The 19,490-nt window shown below is 42.5% G+C and overlaps 1 protein-coding gene across 14 annotated transcripts in view; it reads right to left on the bottom strand.

Moving 5' to 3' along the window:
* Window positions 1-646: 646 nt before the first annotated feature.
* Window positions 647-19,490, bottom strand: part of LOC139393234 (forkhead box protein P2-like) — a 113,198-nt gene continuing 94,354 nt past the window's right edge. For 5 of the 14 annotated variants that reach the window (XM_071141689.1, XM_071141691.1, XM_071141696.1 and 2 more), the window contains 7 exons: window positions 16,756-16,966; window positions 16,060-16,163; window positions 15,816-15,917; window positions 12,522-12,642; window positions 11,655-11,731; window positions 10,201-10,526; window positions 647-4,334 (listed from right to left, as the gene is read on the bottom strand). In XM_071141689.1, coding sequence (XP_070997790.1) covers window positions 4,190-4,334; window positions 10,201-10,526; window positions 11,655-11,731; window positions 12,522-12,642; window positions 15,816-15,917; window positions 16,060-16,163; window positions 16,756-16,966 — 1,086 coding nt within the window. In that variant the 3' untranslated portion in view covers window positions 647-4,189. Of the gene's footprint in view, window positions 4,335-10,200; window positions 10,527-11,654; window positions 11,732-12,520; window positions 12,643-15,815; window positions 15,918-16,059; window positions 16,164-16,755; window positions 16,967-19,490 lie in introns of all 14 variants that reach the window. The other 9 variants (XM_071141690.1, XM_071141692.1, XM_071141702.1 and 6 more) reach the window with 3 other exon arrangements.

Below are 19,490 nucleotides of genomic sequence, written 5' to 3'. Positions count from 1 at the left end.
ATCCACTGCTTGTCATCCACACTGTTCCTTATTCTATAGCATCAGTCAACACATTTCCATCGAGAATTGGTTTGAAAAATGAAGAAGGAAACAGTAACATTGAAATATAACCATAAACAGCTATTTATAAAAAAAAACAGGTTCTTATGCCCTTTCTTGATGCCCACACCTCTCTACAGTGGGTACCTGTGTGCCTCTCCTGAGTCTCTGTTGATCCCTACAGTATGCTAGTCCCTGGATAAACTACCCCCTGGTCAAGGTTTATGATAAACTCTCCAGTAATTACAGGCCTAGTAGTGTACTGGGCCATAGTTGTACTTGATCAAAGGGTGGCTTGAACACGTGGCCCCTGAGCCGTTACTGGTCCAGGGGGTTGGCTCCAGAGGGCACTGCCAATGGATCCGCATGTCCCAGTCCTCTAAAGAAGACTCTGGGTGCTAGAATCTGGAACAAAGCCTTGTAACATACACATTCACATCTTTTTGTTTTTTTGTTGATCATTCTCAGAAGTAGCACAGTCCTGAAACGTTAAACGCGCAGTGCCAGCTCGATTTTTCATGGTTGTGACTTTGTCGAATAAAATATATATGTGCACAAAAAAAAGTAAGAACTCCCTGAAGTTGGAGGCAGACAGTTGCTTTTCAAATCCTAGTTTTGGTCCTTTATTTTAGTCAGCAGTGAAAAGCCATGAATACAGAAAATAATAACGGCTGTTACAATTCTCAACCATGACTTTCTAATGTCCGAGAATCTTTAAACGCATTGGACACAGTACACGGTAATGAAAGTATCAAAAATGAGCTCCATCATAAAGGAATCAAACAGAAACATAAAATGTATTCACCAATTACATAAACATGTGTTTGCTACAGTCCCAATTTACTGTATACATAGGGGGGGGGGTCACATTCCCAATTATTAGAGAATGATAGTAGTAGAAAGTATACAGGACTCAACTGCCTGACATAATGCTTCATAAAGTATGCACAGAGGTACAAGCAATAAATACACACATTAGGTTAAGCCTTACAGCTACGCAAAGCTGATGCGGAAAAAAAGCAGGTTTGCTATTCTTAGCGAGCAATGAGAGAGAGGTAAAAAAAATCAACAAAAAAAATCATGAAATTCAGAAAAGAAACACTGATTCTTCTTTTTTTTCCCCCCGCTTAGAAAAAAAATCTGGTACATTTTATGGGTCCACCAACATTTTTACATTAGTATGCACAGTTATCAAAATACAGACAAAATCATCCCAGAAAATCCAGACAAATCCTAAAATCTAGTGGAGGAGCAGATTGCAGTTCTGGAGATCTTTCTGGTATTATGTGCAAGCAACTATTTTAGACATTTTTATTTTTACAAAACCCATGCAAAATCTACAGGTAATATGCATTCTGTGGTCTTCCTTCCCAAACAGCATAGCCGAAGTGTGCATTCTGATGCATTAGGTCAACATCCCGATCATCTGTATTTCTTACATTATTTGTATTTATTAATGATTGTTTTCCAGTCCAACCAAATGATTTTAGACATGCATTTTAAAACACAATATTCCTTTTAAAGGTATTTTTTTTACATGATCATTCTACAAATGTTTGAGGACAACCTATGACAATTACTAATCTTCTTCCGTGTCTGACATCGGGAATGTAAACTGTCCGTCGAGCCGTGACCGTTTGAGTAAAGTGTAACAACTCTTGTGGCTCTCTAATAACTCGACGTGCAATCTGCCATTTAATTGTTGTGAATTGGTTGTGCAGAGGTAGAACCTTTTTTTTTTTAATAGAAAGCCTTCGTTTTTTTGGGGGTTAAGTGGGAGAATCCTTTTTTTTTGTTGAAAGATGCCGTGCGTGTCCTTATATTTGGTGTGATAAGATCATTATGAACGTCGTCTTCAAGTCATTTTCTTGCTGACTCCGTCAAAGTACATATGGGAGAAGCTTTGTTCCTGGGCCCAGAACTGGCATGAGTGTGTGTGTGTGTGTGCAACGTGTGTTTGGTTATCTATGTAGTAGTGCGCTAAGCTCTAGCAGCCAACACTTAAAAACAACATATGCAGAGTATGTTTCCAGACACACGCTGACAGTTAAAATACAACTCGCATCTGTTTTTCTGCATCTGAAAGCTACCAAGACAAGGACCAGGAAAGCTGGCAGACCGAAAACACAGGACTGTGTGTGCGTGTGAGCCTTTGAAAGCGTTTTGTGTGTGTCATTTCTGGAGTATAACATAAGTATCCCATAACCAGAGGCAGAATTTTGTGTAACTTTGGTTTGACTGAAAACAGAAATGACCATTAAAGCAACAGCATCCACTTTTCTAGATGTCATTTAGCTGAGAGAAATGAAATATATATTTTTTTTAGACAATCACTAAGTTCTATTCTTGCCACTAGAATCTCAAATGTGATATACAAGTTGCCTACCCTATACAGAATTCAGTGCAGTTAAAGATAGCTTCTCCTACGCTACCACTGACTGTATCTATGTAGTTAAGAAGCTATGAATTAAGTAATGAAGTATTTAAACCATAGAATAAAGCAAATATCACCTAGAAAATGTTTCTTTTCACCTTTGATATCCCTCTTCGACAATGGCTGTATTATTTGCTTTTACGTGATGACCAAGCCACACCATTTCATATCAACTTTGAAACTATGACTTATTTGGCTTTACTAGATATTTTAAATGTTTGGTTTCTATGTTTTCAGTTTCGGTTTTAAACGCGGCTCAAAACAAACCGCACGGAAATAAGACATGACATAGTTGACAGTCCCACTGAACATGACATATTCACTCGATTCGAACTATGACCTGATGGGTGACGGAAAATCTAAACCAAAAACAAAGAAATCCACCCCAAAAAATCTTCACAACAACACAATTTTCTGCACTTCCATTGAAGACACAAATGTTTGTTTTGGTCATGATCCACGTTTGCAGTACAGCTGCTTATCTACCAGTCCCTATCACATAGCTTGTAGTTACATATCACATCTCCTCTCCTCTCTCTGGTCCCGGTAGATACTGCTCTCTCGCCCTAAAACCCAAGTGGACACTACGAGTTATCAAATTACACATCAAAATCTTTTATTTTTTGTTCTTGAATCATCTTTGTACAGGGCTAAATTAAACGATCCCAGAGGTTATTTAGAAGGTAGTTTGTGGAAAGCGTCTCTTTGTACTAGTTAAAGTCACAGAAGGCTGACCAAAGAGTCTGGTGGCTTCTGTCTAAGCTATTGGCCATTGATAGTGTTGGCTTTGGTTTCTAGCTGTTGCCTGTGACTGTTTGCAGGTAGACAAAGCTTTAGAACAAGGAGGTAAAAGAGAACAGCAGAAGAATATGCAGAAATGCATTTTTTCCCCCGTATTGGTTGGTGCTTACACAAACAGTTACGTTTTTCAAACTTAATATCAAGTGAATTACTTTTCATCACAAACAGATACAGACTGGAAGCCTACTTTTTTGACAGCTGCAACAGTCTTGATACCGTGCTTCTGTTACTGTTGGGAAATAGGAAATGGCATTTACAGTTGGTGGTGCCAGAAATCAAAATACAAAAAGTAGAACGCTAAAAGAAAAGAAAATATTTTTTTTAGTTGTTTTTTTAGCAACATACAGGCAGTGACACTAATTTCTGATACTACTCCTGTGCAAATGATGGACAGAGCAACAACGTTTGAATTGAACCAGCAATTGTTTCTAACATCAACAACTACTGTGAGGGCTTTTGATATTCACAAAATTCAACATATTTTTTTGGCAGTATATAAGAGGCCGTTAGCTTTCTACAGAACGGGTTTCTAGACTCGTGTTTTTGTCGTTTTCCGTCCATGAGCCTCTGTGTTTGTCGGTGTGTATGTAGTGGCCAAGCCATCTTAATGAAACAGGTCTGAAAGTCGTTTTAAAAACCAGACATCTCATGCCTGTCATGTTCAGTCAGGGATCCCAAAGGGCTGCAACAAAGAGTTCCTTCGGGCCTCGTCTTCCGGATGCATGCTCAATAAATACTCCAGTCCGCGGGTCGGGAAGGAGGAGAGTCAGCTGTGGTCTCATCTGTTTGGTTCTGGGTGAGGAGTGGTTCTGGTTCTAGCAGGTTCTAGGAGGGCAGCCTGTGAGGAAACAGGTAGGAGGACAGTGTGACGGAGGTGGAGGGAGGGGCCTCTAGTAGTGGGAGGGACTCCTGTAGTCACTCCAGGTCATCTGATAGGTTGCCCTCCTCCAGCTCCCGGTCGTCGTCCAGCTCTGGGCTGTGGTTGGCTGTCGTCACCAGCGACATCGGACAGTCATTGTCGTCCATGTTCAACGGCTCCTCCTTGACGTGGATCGCTGACCTGGAAAGGAATGGATGAAATATGTTGTTAATTATTTTATTACATAAAGACAAACGATAGAGTAGGACATTGTTACAGGTCCACCAGTGTGCCTTAGTCCCATAGTCCACCCAGGTAGAAGCTACTGTCGTACAGTCGTGAATGTGTGAACTCCCATACAATTAAACACAAAAACTACGATTGAAGTGAGAAGTTAGGCTGGTTCAAATTCAAATGAGTGCCACAAGCCCTGATTTCACCCATGCACTACCAAGGTGTTGGAGTACACAGCTTTGAACTAAACCTGTGTCTCTGTCTGTCTGGTGGTTGGTCAGTGAGGTGCAGACGGGGGTCTACAGTGGTGGTGAAGTCAGAGAGATCCTCTTATGAATATCTGAGTTGTTCGCGTATAAGGCTCTAGGGAATCAACCCTTCACCCTGGGTCACATATTTTATCACGCTGCTATTTGTTAAAGGTAATTAGAAAGATTGTGAGGGAGAAGCCCCTCAGCACAATTAACAGGGGATGGAACCAGAAAAAACAACAACTAAGAAATCACTCAAATAGCCTCCCTCTTCTACAGAATGTATACTAGACATTCCATATTAATAAACATAAAGTATATTCATCTTTTTCAGAGAAAACATTAATAACATTTGATGACAATAACGGACATCAGCCTGAATAACGTTGCTAAACAGCATGTAACAACAACCATAGTATTTGTGAAAGGATAGTTCAACATCAAACATCACTTCCAGTCTTAAGCAATTGCATCAACATTTTTATGACCAAAACGGCTTATACTCAGACATGGTTGACCATCAAGAGTTCACCGATGGCACCTGGTTGACTTAAAATATATCTAAAAAAAACACAAAAAAACCCACACTGCATACTAAATAATGGAGAATTTCTCATTCCCTCTAGTCCCCCGGAGCAAGGGGAGTCAAGTTTACTTTAACTTGTGCGTCGTTAATATGCAGAGGGGCGTGCGTGTCGCTCCTCCAGAGGGAAAAACCTGCAGCTAGTCTCCGCCATTAATCAGCTTCACCTCGGCAGTTCAGTCGGACATACATGATACATGTTTTCAACTCTAAATGAATGAACATCTTTAGCCACTGTCAATAAGCGCAGTGTGAAAACACTGAAACACCGGTCTGAGTGGGGACATTCCCCCCCTACGGAACAACAGAGTGTGGGCGGATGTGCGGGGCTACTAACAAGAACAATAATGCTGTCACACACAAACAAGGCTTAACATGATCCGGGGCCCTACTCAGGGAAAGGGTTTGTGGTTGCGATGATAAATCTGACAAAACTTAATTATTTTTGACACGTCGGATGCATCAGGGAATCCCTGTGGACTAAGAGGGAGGGAGAGAGAGAGAGAGAGAGAGAGAGAGAGAGAGAGAGAGAGAGAGAGAGAGAGAGAGAGAGAGAGAGAGAGAGAGAGAGAGAGAGAGAGAGAGAGAGAGAGAGAGAGAGAGAGAGAGAGAGAGAGAGAGAGAGAGAGAGAGAGAGAGAGAGAGAGAGAGAGAGAGAGAGAGAGAGAGAGAGAGAGAGAGAGAGAGAGAGAGCAAGAAAAATCCTTATCAAGTACTCTCTGTATTAGAACATGTCTGGCAGCCATCTCCTGGGTTGCCTTCATCAATGGCAGGAGGAATTTGAAAATAATTTTAAAAGGTACAGATTACTTTAATATTTATAGCAAAATAAATTCATATTCAGATGTGGTAGCTAGAAGGAGAAGCTTTGCCTTTTTATGATGCTAGGCGGCGTGATGAATATTTCTGTTCCCTTCTCAACCCACACACTCAAGAGGAGAAACCAGAATAAACAGAACTCTCCCCTCCAGAAGAGAGGGATGAAACGATTATCTGGGATTCATTTATATACACTCATTCTAGTTATCTGGTAACACATTTATTGAATTGAATTTGTTGTCGTAAATAAATACAATGCACAATATTCATAGTCAGAGCTACCATTCTAATCAACAGACATATGTTTTGATATTATTATTATTATTATTATTATTATTATTATTTTTTTTAAATCTCTCCCAATAAATGTTTTTATAAAAAAAAAATATACAGTGCCATCAGAAAGTATTCACACCCCTTGACTTTCCCACATTTTCTTGTGTTACAGCCTGAATTTAAAATGTATTAAATTGGGGCCTCCCGGGTGGCGCAGTGGTCTAGGGCACTGCATCGCAGTGCTAGCTGTCCCACCAGAGACTCTGGGTTTGCACCCAGGCTCTGTCGCAGTCGGCCGCAACCGGGAGGCCCGTGGGCCCTAGCGTCGTCCAGGTTAGGGAGGGTTTGGCCGGTAGGCATGTCCTTGTCTCATCGCGCACCAGCAACTCCTGTGGCGGGCCGGGCGCAGTGCACGCTAACCAAGGTGCACGGTGTTTCCTTCAACACATTGGTGCGGCTGTCTTCCGGGTTGGATGCGTGCTGTGTTAAGAAGCAGTGCGGCTTGGCTTGGCAGTGCAGCATGGCTTTCGACCGTCGTCTCTCCCGAGCCCGTATGGGAGTTGTAGCGATGAGATAATTACTAACAATTGGATACCACGAAATTGGGGAGAAAAAGGGGGTAAAATAAAAAATAAAAAAAATTAAAAAATGTATTAAATTGAAATGCTGTGTCACTGGCCTACACACAACACACCATAATTTCAACGTGGAATAATGTTTTTAGAAATTACAAATGAATTAAACATGAAAAGCTGAAATGTCTTCAGTCAAGAAGTATTCAATCCCATTCTTATGGTAAGCCTAAATAAGTTCAGGAGTAAAAATGTGTTTAACAAGTCACACAGTAAGTTGCATGGACTAACACTGTGTGCAATAATAGTGTTTAACAAGATTTTTGAATGACTAGTTCATCTTTGCACCCCACACATACAATTATCTGTAAGGTCCCTCAGTCCAGCAGTGAATTTCAAACACAGATTCAACCACAAAGACCAGGGAGGTTTTCCAATGCATCACAAAGAAGGACACCTAAAAAAAACAAACAGTCATTGAATATCCCTTTGAGCATGGTGAAGTTATAAATCACACGTTGGATGGTGTAACAATGAACCCAGTCACTACAAAGATACAGGCGTCCTTCCTAACTTAGTTGTCGGAGGAAGGAAACCACTCAGGGATTTCGCCAATGGTGACCGTAAAACAGTTACATAGTTTAATGTCCGTGACATGAGAAAACTGAGGATGGATCAACAACATTGTAGTCACTCCACAATACTAACCTAAATGACAGAGTGAAAAGAAGGAAGCCTGAACAGAATAACAATATTCCTAAACATGCATCCTGTTTGCAATAAGACATTAAAGTAAAACTGAAAAAAATGTGGCAAAGAAATAAACTTTATGTCCTGAATACAAAGAATTCTGTTTGAGGAAAATCCAACACAACACATCACTGAGAACCACTCTTCATGTACAAGCACGGTGGTGGCTGCATCATGTTATGGATATGCTTGTCATCGGCAAGAACTAGGGAGTTTTTTAGGATAAAAAGAAACGACAGGGAACATTTTCTTCCACTTTGACATTACAGAGTATTCTGTGTAGATCGTTGACAAAAAACTGACAATGAAATTCATTTTAATCCCACCTGGTAACAGAACAAAATGTGGAAAAAGTCAGGGGGGTGTAAATACTGCCTAAGTATTCAAATCCTTGGTGACCTCCCTCCAGTTTTCTAATAAATAATTTTGTATTTAACATGTTACAACAAACATGCTACATTGACGATATTAATACCAATTGGAGATGCACGAGGCAGGACCAGACGGTGGTCAGTAGCACAGCCATTAGACACCCACAGCACAACCCTTGCACCTCATCGTCACAGGCATAGCTCACAGCTTTCACTTGCATCCATTATAAACCACTAGCATGCTTGTGTGGTTGGAGAATGAATAAAAGAAAGGAGAAAAATGATTAGTCCTCGTTGTGGCTTTACACTGTATTAGAGAGCCATTGGGTGAGTCATTCAGTCGTTAATGGCTAACTGGCTTTATGAAGTCTGGACTAAATGCCTAGGCTCTGTGTCTGATAAATACCAGCTATGTGTGTGCGCGTGACGTTCATGTGTGTGTTGTGTGTGTCTGTGGTTCATAAGTGCATCTTGGACAGAGACTCATCACCATCACTGGCAGATTATGATCCCTGGTAATCCCGCTCTGCATGAGGCACGGCAGGGACGCAAATAACATCATTAGCTATGTGTCGTAAGTTAACGAGGGGCGGGGGCACAATCAGAGGGCAGAGTGACACACATGATAGCATCTGAACATGGGTTATTTGTGGTTATCAAGGAGTGTGGAGTGTTACAAAGTACATACAACAACTTAATGGCCTTAGATAATAACGCAACATAAAAAACACATCTCTTTTATTCAAAGTGAAACTGTTTTTACTTTAGCAGCACCCTAATGTACTGTGTTTCTAGCTAGCACATCTAGTTCCTGTCTTCTTTAGTCTTTTCCTCTAAAGCATACCCTGGAGGGCACACACACACATAAATGGTAACATGCCTGGAGCTATCTGAGTCGCTGTTTGGCTGATAGCATTAACCTCCAGAAGTGTGTGTGGGGGGAGGTTTGTCTAATTGTTCGATTCACTTGATTTGTGAAGTTTCCCCGCTCTCTCCTGAGGACCGGCTGGTACGCCATGTACTCTTTAGTTAGTGTTACTCTCCCTTCATTATCAAGTGCAGGCCAGAGAGCCCACTCATAAAAACACATTTCGTCCATTTTGAGGATGTTGCGGCCGTGTAAAGGTGGAGAGCGGTTGTGGCGGCAGCCTCACACTGAGGCGAAGTCGTCTGAGAGAGAGTCTCCTGTTCTGTCCGTTATTAAAAGTTCAACAACCTGGGGGAGTGGATACACAGGGATCCTGTCCCCCTTACTCTGGCCCATTTCCAAAAGGAATAAACACATCCAAACAAATGAATGTGTGGGTTAGGCCAGTTCCCAGTTCCCCCCAGTTCCTCTCAGAACAGCCAGTCAGTCCCCTTCTTAGATACAGAATTGGCTTAATTCCCAGTGCTACTCCAGAGATGGCTAGCAAGTTAGCTACTGTGGCTGGGCTTGCATCATTGATTTCAAATGGGGGGGGGGGGGTAAGGAAGTGTGTGGGGGATGGAGGAAGTATTGGCTACACATACAGCGCCCCTGTTGCTCCATTTTCTATCTTTGGCGGGGTAAACATGGACTACAGTGACACGTGTGACATCACTGGTTAGAGGGAGAGCACATTTGTAACATACACATTCTTGAAATCCACACGACATCCATTTTTAACGGCCCTCTCTCTGGGCTCCATTAAAAAAGATGGAGAAGGCAACGATTTTAAAGTAATTAATGACACAGTTAGCTGCTAAATATTAATATGGACGGTCTTGAATAAAATATGACTTCTAAACCCCTACAATACAGACATTGAAGTAATTCAAACCAAATTTGTAATTATCATCTTTTTATAGGTTATAACTGAAAGCCATGTGTGTAAACCTCACCTCAGGTGTGGCATAATGTGTCATTGAAATGAAGATGTCTTTGAAAAAAATATGGCCAAAATATGCTGGTGATTTAGTACTAAAATCAAATTGGCCCCCAAAAACCTCCCACTATGTTATAATCTAGTAAAGACTTTTAACAAGCTACGATGCTAACAAAAGACAGCTATAGGGAGAGTGGGGATCCACTGTTGCTACTGTATCATCTGGTACATGGAACAGAGGGGGAGGTCTGTCACCAACTATCTGTGTTACAGTGAACACACTGAGGTAGGTGTGTGTGTGTGTGTGTGTGTGTGTGTGTGTGCGTGAATCGCCACCAACGAGAAGCCACTGAGTGCTACTTACATGTGTGCCTGTGGGGAGTATCCTCCGGGGCTGCTGTGGCCGTTGGTGTCCAGGTGATCCAGCGATCCGTTCAAGTCGGACTGGAGCAGGCTGGGGGGGCTGCTACCCATCATTCCTGGGGGGCTGCCACCCATCAACCCATGGGGGCTCCCGCCCATGAATCCATGTGGGCTACCACCCATCAATCCATGGGGGCTACCGCCCAGCATACCAGGGGGGCTCCCGCCCATTAGACCATGAGGACTGCCTCCCATTAAACCAGACGAACTGCTGTTCATCAGACCAGGGTTCCCCAGCAGAGGCAGGGAGGTCTCAGCCAGCGCCGCCTGGGAGGGAGGGAGAAAGGGAGAGGGGGAGAGGAAGGGGTAGAGAAGAGGGAGGAAGAGGGTGGGAGAGAGAAGGGGGGGATGTTGATGGAGAGAGGGGAGGGAGTGAGAGATGGAGAGAGCGAAGGGAGAGAAAGGAAGAGAGAGCGAGAGAGAGAGAGAGAGAGAGAGAGAGAGAGAGAGAGAGAGAGAGAGAGAGAGAGATATTCGTATTTATATTACAGGCCACCATGAAGATAAACCTCACACTTAAAAGAAAATTCCATCCAAAAACTATGGTATTGGTTTTTGTTTCAATAGTCCATTGTTGATATTGTCCCAAAATGTTTTGCATGTCAGCAATCAACGTTCAAGATATATAACTTTTAATATACAGATAATACTAGTGAAGACTTGAGACAAGCTATTATGCTAACAACTGGATGCTTATTAGAGGATTTATATTACTAATGATTGGATAGTTTTCACTGATGGTTTATTCGACTCAATATAACTCCACACAATGAAAGATTTTTAACGTCGCTGATATCCCCATCTTTCGATGACTATTAAACAGACCAAAAAAATGATATAGAACTCCTGACACTTTTGCCTCCTGCGCATTAAAGTTATATTTGCGATTAAAATGTAAAGTTTTTGCCATGAGCACCTTGCTGGCTGGCCAACAGCATTGAAGCCAAATCATTTATGACAGCTTGGATAAATATGAATGCAAATGCTATCAATCTGAGCCTGTAGTCAAGCTGAGAGAGAAAGAACTGGTTCTGCTCTAGCCACAGGGTCGCCTCCATTCTCACTGATATCAACCAGACAGATGGAGCGAGATGGAGGGCGGGAGAGAGAGGAGAGCGAGAGAGGCAGGGAGAGAGAGGAGAGCGAGAGAGGGAGGAAAGAGAGACCCTCCACTCAACTTAAGCCACTTTCGTTCAGCCTCTCCCTTGCTGACTAATGAACATACAATACAGTAGGCCGAGGTTTTAAGAACTACTTCCATTTAACCACACAGAAACCACACACATAGACAGCTGTAGGCTATAGTACCCACAATACAATGGAGGGGAATCAGTCACATTTTGTCTAGCGTACAGGATCTGACAGAGCAACCACAGGTTAATGCTAGGTATTTACCTGTAAGCTGGCGTTTAAAGCAGCTCCATAGCCCAGGCTGGAGGGAAGGTTCTTCACAAGCGTCGGGCTTCTACACCAGGAAACACAAATACACAAAACATTTTGAAATAAACGTTCTTACAAAATGGCATATTGCAACATATTGTTTTTTTTTTACATCTAATTCTAATATCATTGTATATTAAACAGTGAAACAGTCAAGTGGTGTAACATTTAAAATACGTATTTCTCCTCATAGCTGTGACATTAAATCATCTTAGAATGATCGGCAGCCTTTGAACATACACCATATACTGTATTACAGGGCTATTTAAAAATGCCTGATTATTAGTGGTAATACGGTACAGGCCCTAGGACTAGGTGGGGAGTTAGAGTGACAGCTCTGCTCTAACGTACCCTGTTATCGTCTGAGACCTGTATTACAGGGCTATTTAAAAATGCCTGATTATTAGTGGCAATACGGTACAGGCCCTAGGACTAGGTGGGGAGTTAGAGTGACAGCTCTGCTCTAACGTACCCTGTTATCTTCTGAGACCTGTATTACAGGGCTATTTAAAAATGTCTGATTATTAGTGGTAATACGGTACAGGCCCTAGGACTAGGTGGGGAGTTAGAGTGACAGATCTGCTCTAACGTACCCTGTTATCTTCTGAGACCTGTATTACAGGGCTATTTAAAAATGTCTGATTATTAGTGGTAATACGGTACAGGCCCTAGGACTAGGTGGGGAGTTAGAGTGACAGCTCTGCTCTAACGTACCCTGTTATCTTCTGAGACCTGTATTACAGGGCTGATTATTAGTGGCAATACGGTACAGGCCCTAGGACTAGGTGGGGAGTTAGAGTGACAGCTCTGCTCTAACGTACCCTGTTATCTTCTGAGACCTGCGTTTCTGGTACTCCATCTCATCCACCGTCCACACGGCCCCCTTCACGTTCTCCACGCGCACAAAGCACTTGTGCAGACTGAGGTTGTGGCGAACGGCGTTCTACAGATGAAAAAAAAAAAACAGAGAAAGGTCACGGAAAGAGTCATTTTAATGTTTTATTTGTATTATCCACCTAAGAAAGGGAGCAAAAAAAATGAAGCGAAATTGATTTTTTTTGTTGAAATTCTTAACGTTCACGCACCATTGATTTAATTAGTAAAAGTGAGCGAGTACGAATGCACTTACAAGTCACACACAGTACATATCAATCAGAGTAAGTAGGCTGAGAGGAGGTAATCAGCATAGCGAATGGCTTTTGGTGACAGAAGTGGTAATGCTGTGGTGATGATGGTGATGTCAGTAGCAAGCAGCCGCCCTCAACCCTCTGCTCTAGTCTTCATGGCAGTATCTTTAGAAGATGACAGTAGCAGAGATTTGAGGCACTTCCCATCCCCGTGGCTAACCGCTAACCCCGGTGACAATATGAGGTGTGGGGGATAAGAGGAGGAGGAGGAGGAGGGTTGGTATGAGAGGGTATGACTCGTGTGTGTGTGTGTGTGAGGTGGTTTTGTGATAGGCTGACAAGGACGTGTACTATATCGAAATAGTCTGTGCACGCTGTCAAGATAGGAGTCAAATGAATGATCAGATCTTGACACCTTTTTGTTCTAACATTGTCACAAACCCTCAAAGCAAAAACGTTGCTATCGAAACGACCTGAGATATCCGTGCATTAATGCATGTACAGGCAAACACTAAATACATACAAAAAAGAAAATCAACAAAAGAAATACAATATTCTTCCCGGACCTTCCAGATAAATCCAAATTCAAACATGCATCAAAAAGCCTACAAATAATAACCTTTGCTTTAATATCGCCCGCTTTCACATGCATTCTTTCTCCAACGAGGTATACAGTTTGTTCCCTTTAAGAAACGAGATTCTCGAAAAAAACATAAGCAGATCTTCGCATCTGACCTGAAAATCCCAGGATTTGATTGATCTTAATGCCCATGGCTCTGAATATGATCAGTTTAATATTAATGAGATAATGAGCAGTTTTATTATGCATGCTATACAGTTAGAACTAATAAGCTGCTGGGGAGCGAGGAGCTGAGCAGAGAGGAGGCAGGATCCTCCAGTCTCAGAGCTCATGAGACCAAGCTCAGAAATTAAATCGCTTTTTTTTTTTTCTCAGTAAATCATATGACACGCCCATCACAGATCATCCCTCTAACGCCTTACAAAGGAAATGTGGGAGCTCAAAATGTAAATGTATCACCTAGGTTATTGTGAAAGAGAGAGGGACTGAGATATTTCTAATGCCCATTTTGCACACTTCTCTATATCACGACTGGGCCTTCCAAAAAAAGTGTAATGTGTGTGTGTGTCAGAGAGAGAGAGAGAGAGAGAGAGAGAGAGAGAGAGAGAGAGAGAGAGAGAGAGAGAGAGAGAGTGTGTAATGTGTGTGTGTGTCAGAGAGAGAGAGAGAGAGAGAGAGAGAGAGTGTGTAATGTGTGTGTGTGTCAGAGAGAGAGAGAGAGAGAGAGAGAGAGAGAGAGTGTAATGTGTGTGTGTGTAAGAGAGAGAGAGAGTGTGTAATGTGTGTGTGTGTCAGAGAGAGAGAGAGAGAGAGAGTGTGTTTAATGTGTGTGTGTGTGAGAGAGAGAGAGAGAGAGAGAGAGTGTGTAATGTGTGTGTGTGTAAGAGAGAGAGAGAGAGAGTGTGTAATGTGTGTGTGTGTCAGAGAGAGAGAGAGAGTGTGTAATGTGTGTGAGAGTGAGAGAGAGAGAGAGAGAGAGAGAGTGTGTAATGTGTGTGTGTCTAAGAGAGAGAGAGAGAGAGAGAGAGAGAGAGAGAGAGAGTGAGTGTGTAATGTGTGTGTGTGTCAGAGAGAGAGAGTGTGTAATGTGTGTGTCAGAGAGAGAGTGTGTAATGTGTGTGTGTGTGCATGTGTGTGCATGTGTGTCAGAAAGAGAGAGAGTGTGTAATGTGTGTGTGTGTGTGTGCATGTGTGTCAGAGAGAGAGAGAGTGTGTGCAAGGTGTGTGCTGGTTAATGACCAGTCAGTGATAAAACAGTTGACTAAACAAGTCAAAAAGACACACACAGGGTGCAGCACACCCTTGTGGATCAGTAATCACACGCCGACATCATTTGCATCCCAAATCCAAATGAATTCACTTTGCTAAACCTAGTGCTCTGATATGCTTTGCATGCTGATGAGAGGTGGATATATCCTGATCCCCCCCACCCTCTCCTTGTCCTGAGTATCCACAATGGCCACTGGCTCTTACTGGCAAACTAATTATGCTGAAGGTGGTTGAGAATAAAACCCTGATACATGTAGTGTTGGGTTAGAGGGAGGGAATATACTTATCAGCAACACGCACACACTTCCCCCAAAACAGACGCATCAAGAAGACCATTTTAACTGTGCTGGAGAGGCAGGCAAGGAAAGTTGTTTAGGACAGAGATACAAATGAGTCCTTTTGTCCTGGTAAATAAAGTGCATTCTCTCCTTGACAGGCTAATTCTCAATTTGGGTCTCATTTAGTTTCGGCTGAACGACCATAACCCCTCAGTCGGACACGCGGCCGCCAGCCCGCCACTATGAGCTATGGTGTGTGTATAGGAGCACACGGGCCAGACACTAAACACAAAACCCCCTGCCACAGCCCCAGCCTCCCTAGGCAAACAACCATCTTTCAGACTAATTAACCAATGATATGCAAGAGAGGCTGGGTGGGTGTGGGAGGAGGGATGGAGAGAGAGAGAGGAAGAGAGAGAGAGAGAGAGAGAGAGAGCGAGAGAGAGAGAGAGAGAGAGAGAGAGAGAGAGAGAGAGAGAGAGAGAGAGAGAGAAAGAGGCAGGAGGAGATGTAATACAGTGCATGGTAACAAAAGGTGCGGATGATTGAGTGGCTGTATTGTAATTAGCGTGCCAGGCCCCACTCCTCATCCACAGCCTCGCCTATTAATTGCGCCAAATTAGAAAACGATATCAGAGGCAGAATTATTCTTTCACTTGTCATCGGAGAGAAAGAGGTTAGGAAAAATTCACTCTATTCAAGAGGTCAGGTTAAAGAGAGGGGAGTGGGATACTAATCTGTTGGTGTCAAGTAAATAAATGTTCCTCCAAGCTTTTCTTACTGCAGGCATGGCACAAAGAGGTGCCTCTAGATGAGGAAGTAGTGTTCTCTAAGGCTGTAAGAGTAGGTTTAGGGTAGGTACCTTCCAAGTAGCTGCGTTGCGTCTGAAGTAAGCGAACGTGCGCGTGAACCAGCTGTAGATTTCATTAAGAGTTAACTGCATGTCGCCCGACTCCATGATACCCTGAAATGAGACGACATCAAATAATGGTTTACTAACTAGGCGGCATGACACACACTCTCAGAGCTGCCTGCGATTCAAGCAGCAATTAATTTACATCTAATCAGGCAAAGTTTTAAAAAAAATAAAACATTCTCCCACTCACCTGCCTTATGAGGGTTGCATAAGTAAATGGCGGTCTGACATCGGCATTCTTATAAAACTCATAGTTTGGGGCAATCTCTGGAAAAATAAATACTGTGTCACCACCTGAAATAATTGGTAAATTTTATTCCTCATGGTATCGGAATTGGTTTAGGGTTTCATCAAATTAAAAGAGGGAGAGAGAAAGAGAAGAGGGAGGAGAGGGCAGCACACATCAAATCAGCATTTTCCATGTTCCAAAATAGATTTTCCATTAATCTCTCTCATGAGAAATCTTAAACACTAATACATCCACATCAAATTAGATCAATGTAGATATTTTGTATGAACTTGAATAATTATGCAGATTTTATGCTAAATACCACAGAGTAAATATAAACATCCAAGACGGGACTTTTAAAATGCAAAGAGCTTTAATACATAGAACATCTTAACGTTCAAACTGAATTGACATTCACGTTGTTTTTACGCTCAGAAAACGTTATGGTCTATTGACATATAGATTGATTATACAGAGGCCTTCCCTATGTAAATATAACATTCCATATTGGAATAAACACTGTGCGGCTATAAAACAACAACTATTAGTGACAATGCGTTGACAGGAGTCCAACACAGTATTCAACTCAATTCAATGAACCCAACTTCATTAATGATCATAACAGTAGGTGACTGGGCTTAGTGTAGAGGGTCTTACCTGAAGACAGTTGCATGGAGTATTTGTCGGAGTGACGTCTGCGCATGGCGCCCATGCTGGGGACGTTGGCGGCGCTGAGCAGGGAGGGCACCTGGGGCACCTGGGACATGGGCGTCACGGGGGCGCTGGGCGTGGTGGGGGTCTGAGGTACGTTCGGAGGGGACACCGATGGCAGGTTCTTCGACATGGTGACGCTCGATACCAAGTTCAGCTGATTAAGGAGGACAGGAGTGAGGTGACCGAGGGAGTGAGGAAAGGAAGGAGAGGGGGGGGAAGGAGGGTGACACAGGGTAGAGTGAAAAAGGGAGAGGAAGAGAGAACATGGGAAAGAGAGCGGGGGAGAGAAAGACAGAGAGAATTAGGATTGGGGGCGAGAATAAGGAAGTAGAGGCAGGAGAGCGGGAGGGAGAAAGAAAGACGGTTTTACATTAGAAGGGGCTCTCTGACAAATGAGAGTGGATTCTCTCTACAGCTGTGGTTCCACTAATAAGCTGTGTTAGGGGAAGCAACCAATCTCCACTAATTAAAGGATAAAATTGTATCATAAGAATTCTAATTAGAGCACGCTGTTAAAGATGATCTAATGATCAGCCATCCGTGTTATCCCAACCACCATCTCTAGCCCACATAGAGACAACTTTCCGTGTCGTGTGTACTAAACTGTGGTAGGGAGAGAGCCAGAGACAGCCACCACCACCACCTGGCTACAGATGGCTACAGCTGGCTACAGATGGCCAGGCCACAGCACAGGCAACCCTGACCATTCCTGGATACAAAACAAAAGCGATACGTCTACTTTCCTCTTTGAAACTCTTTGAAAGTAGACTGGACTACAGCAACTGTCACTGTAGAACACAGCACAGACAGTAAACTAGCATGATAATTGAAAAGGAAAATGTATATTGTGATTTTTTTCCCAACGACAGCTTCCAAAACAGTGTATTTGATGTGTATAATACAGGAATCTCCATATAATTCACAACAGCTCAGGTCAGGTCAAGGCACCAAACCAACCAGGTCTTTGAAGTCTGATCCTCCTTAATCCCCAATTCATTCAAAGCATCAGAAACACACACACACACACACACACACACACACACACACACACACACACACACACACACACACACACACACACACACACACACACACACACACACACACACACACACACACACACACACACACACACACACAGATACACTGTGAACAGTCATTACGTGTTACATGTTCAACACAGAGACCCACAAAGGGTTTGGACACGCTGTCAAACACAGCAAAAATGCACTCCATAATAAATCCTATCAGTGCGCGCGTGTGTGTGTAATAGCATGTATATTATAGTGTTAAGATTCCGTCTTCTTTTTTCCCCCTCCTCTCCCCCCCACCAGGTACGGCAACAAGCGTAACATGTTTGCAGGCATACAATCCTAGTATTTGCAAAATGGAATTTATTAAAGCCCTAACTGAGTGGGAGAGCGAATGAGAGGCAGGGATGAGCACTTTGCCACCTCTCTGCTCATCTGAATATATATATTCAAGGTTGGGTCTGGGGGAGAGAGAGAGAGAAAAAAAACTCATTATTCTGGGCCTTGCAGCCTTGGTAACTTTTCATCCATCCATGGCATGGCCAAAAGGTAACATTTAATGAAGTGCCATTCAGAGAGTAAATGGGGTCATATAATAGACAGTGCGCCCAGCGCGAGGAACACCTTGTGTTGGGCTACTGATAGCTGTTAAGGGTTGCAGTGATGAACCAACAGGACTCATTTCAGCAGCCGGCAATAAATTCACACTATTAATATTTATCAAATATGTGGGCTGTTTCAACCCCAGCCATGTTCGGGGTGTAAACCCATGCTATGATATCTATTACCCATCTCCTTCTGCGGTGGATGCACCCCCCCCCCCCCCCCCCCGCATATAACATGTGTTATCCACATGTAGTCATTTTCATATGCCAAAATCTACAGTATAACTACGCTCCGCTCGAGTTCTACAAACTGGAGCTGGAGAGAGTTTGCTCATTTAAGGATCTCTGTACGAATTACGCATCATCAAATGCAATTAGCAGTTATTTCATGTGCGGTTTATGTAATGCAATACTTCATTAACATGATTCATTCATATGCAGTCTTGGATTACAGTCCTGAACATTCTTTATTAGACTAGATGGAACCAGGCTGCTGGGGTTTTGAAGATAAAAAAAAAAGGTGATTGAATAATAAATTGGAGGAAAGCAGATGATTCCTGACGGGTTTGCAGGATAATTATTCTATCTTGTGATTCTACTGTATTCAATGGAGCATTGTTCCATTGAAATGAGGCACTTACTAAGCAGCAGCAACATACTAACAATGTTTCTGCTTTCTAATTTTTTTTAAACTGCTTTAAAATTGAGGCAAATAATACTAACAAAAATGATGCATTGTTTTTGCACATGTAATATACATTTCTTTGTGTATCATTTAAATACATTTGTATCGTGAGTGTATCCATATTCAATGCAAATATATACTAAAGTGAAATAGTGTCAAATAGATTTTTGCCAATTTTAGCCCATATTTGTAGGATTCTGTATCCATTTTAGGCCTATCTTATTGCATACTTATTCCTGGGCTATTTCATTGCTCATCATCTTTACCAGTACAGCTATCATTTGAGGTGTTTGTTGTCCAAATGAAACGTATTTTCATTTCTCTCACTCTACTCTAAGTGCTGCTTTGGACTGTGGC

This window comes from Oncorhynchus clarkii, chromosome 33, assembly GCF_045791955.1.
Source record: "Oncorhynchus clarkii lewisi isolate Uvic-CL-2024 chromosome 33, UVic_Ocla_1.0, whole genome shotgun sequence".
In the NCBI taxonomy this organism is placed as follows: Eukaryota; Metazoa; Chordata; class Actinopteri; order Salmoniformes; family Salmonidae; genus Oncorhynchus; species Oncorhynchus clarkii.
This window is presented reverse-complemented; position numbering and strand designations above follow the sequence as displayed.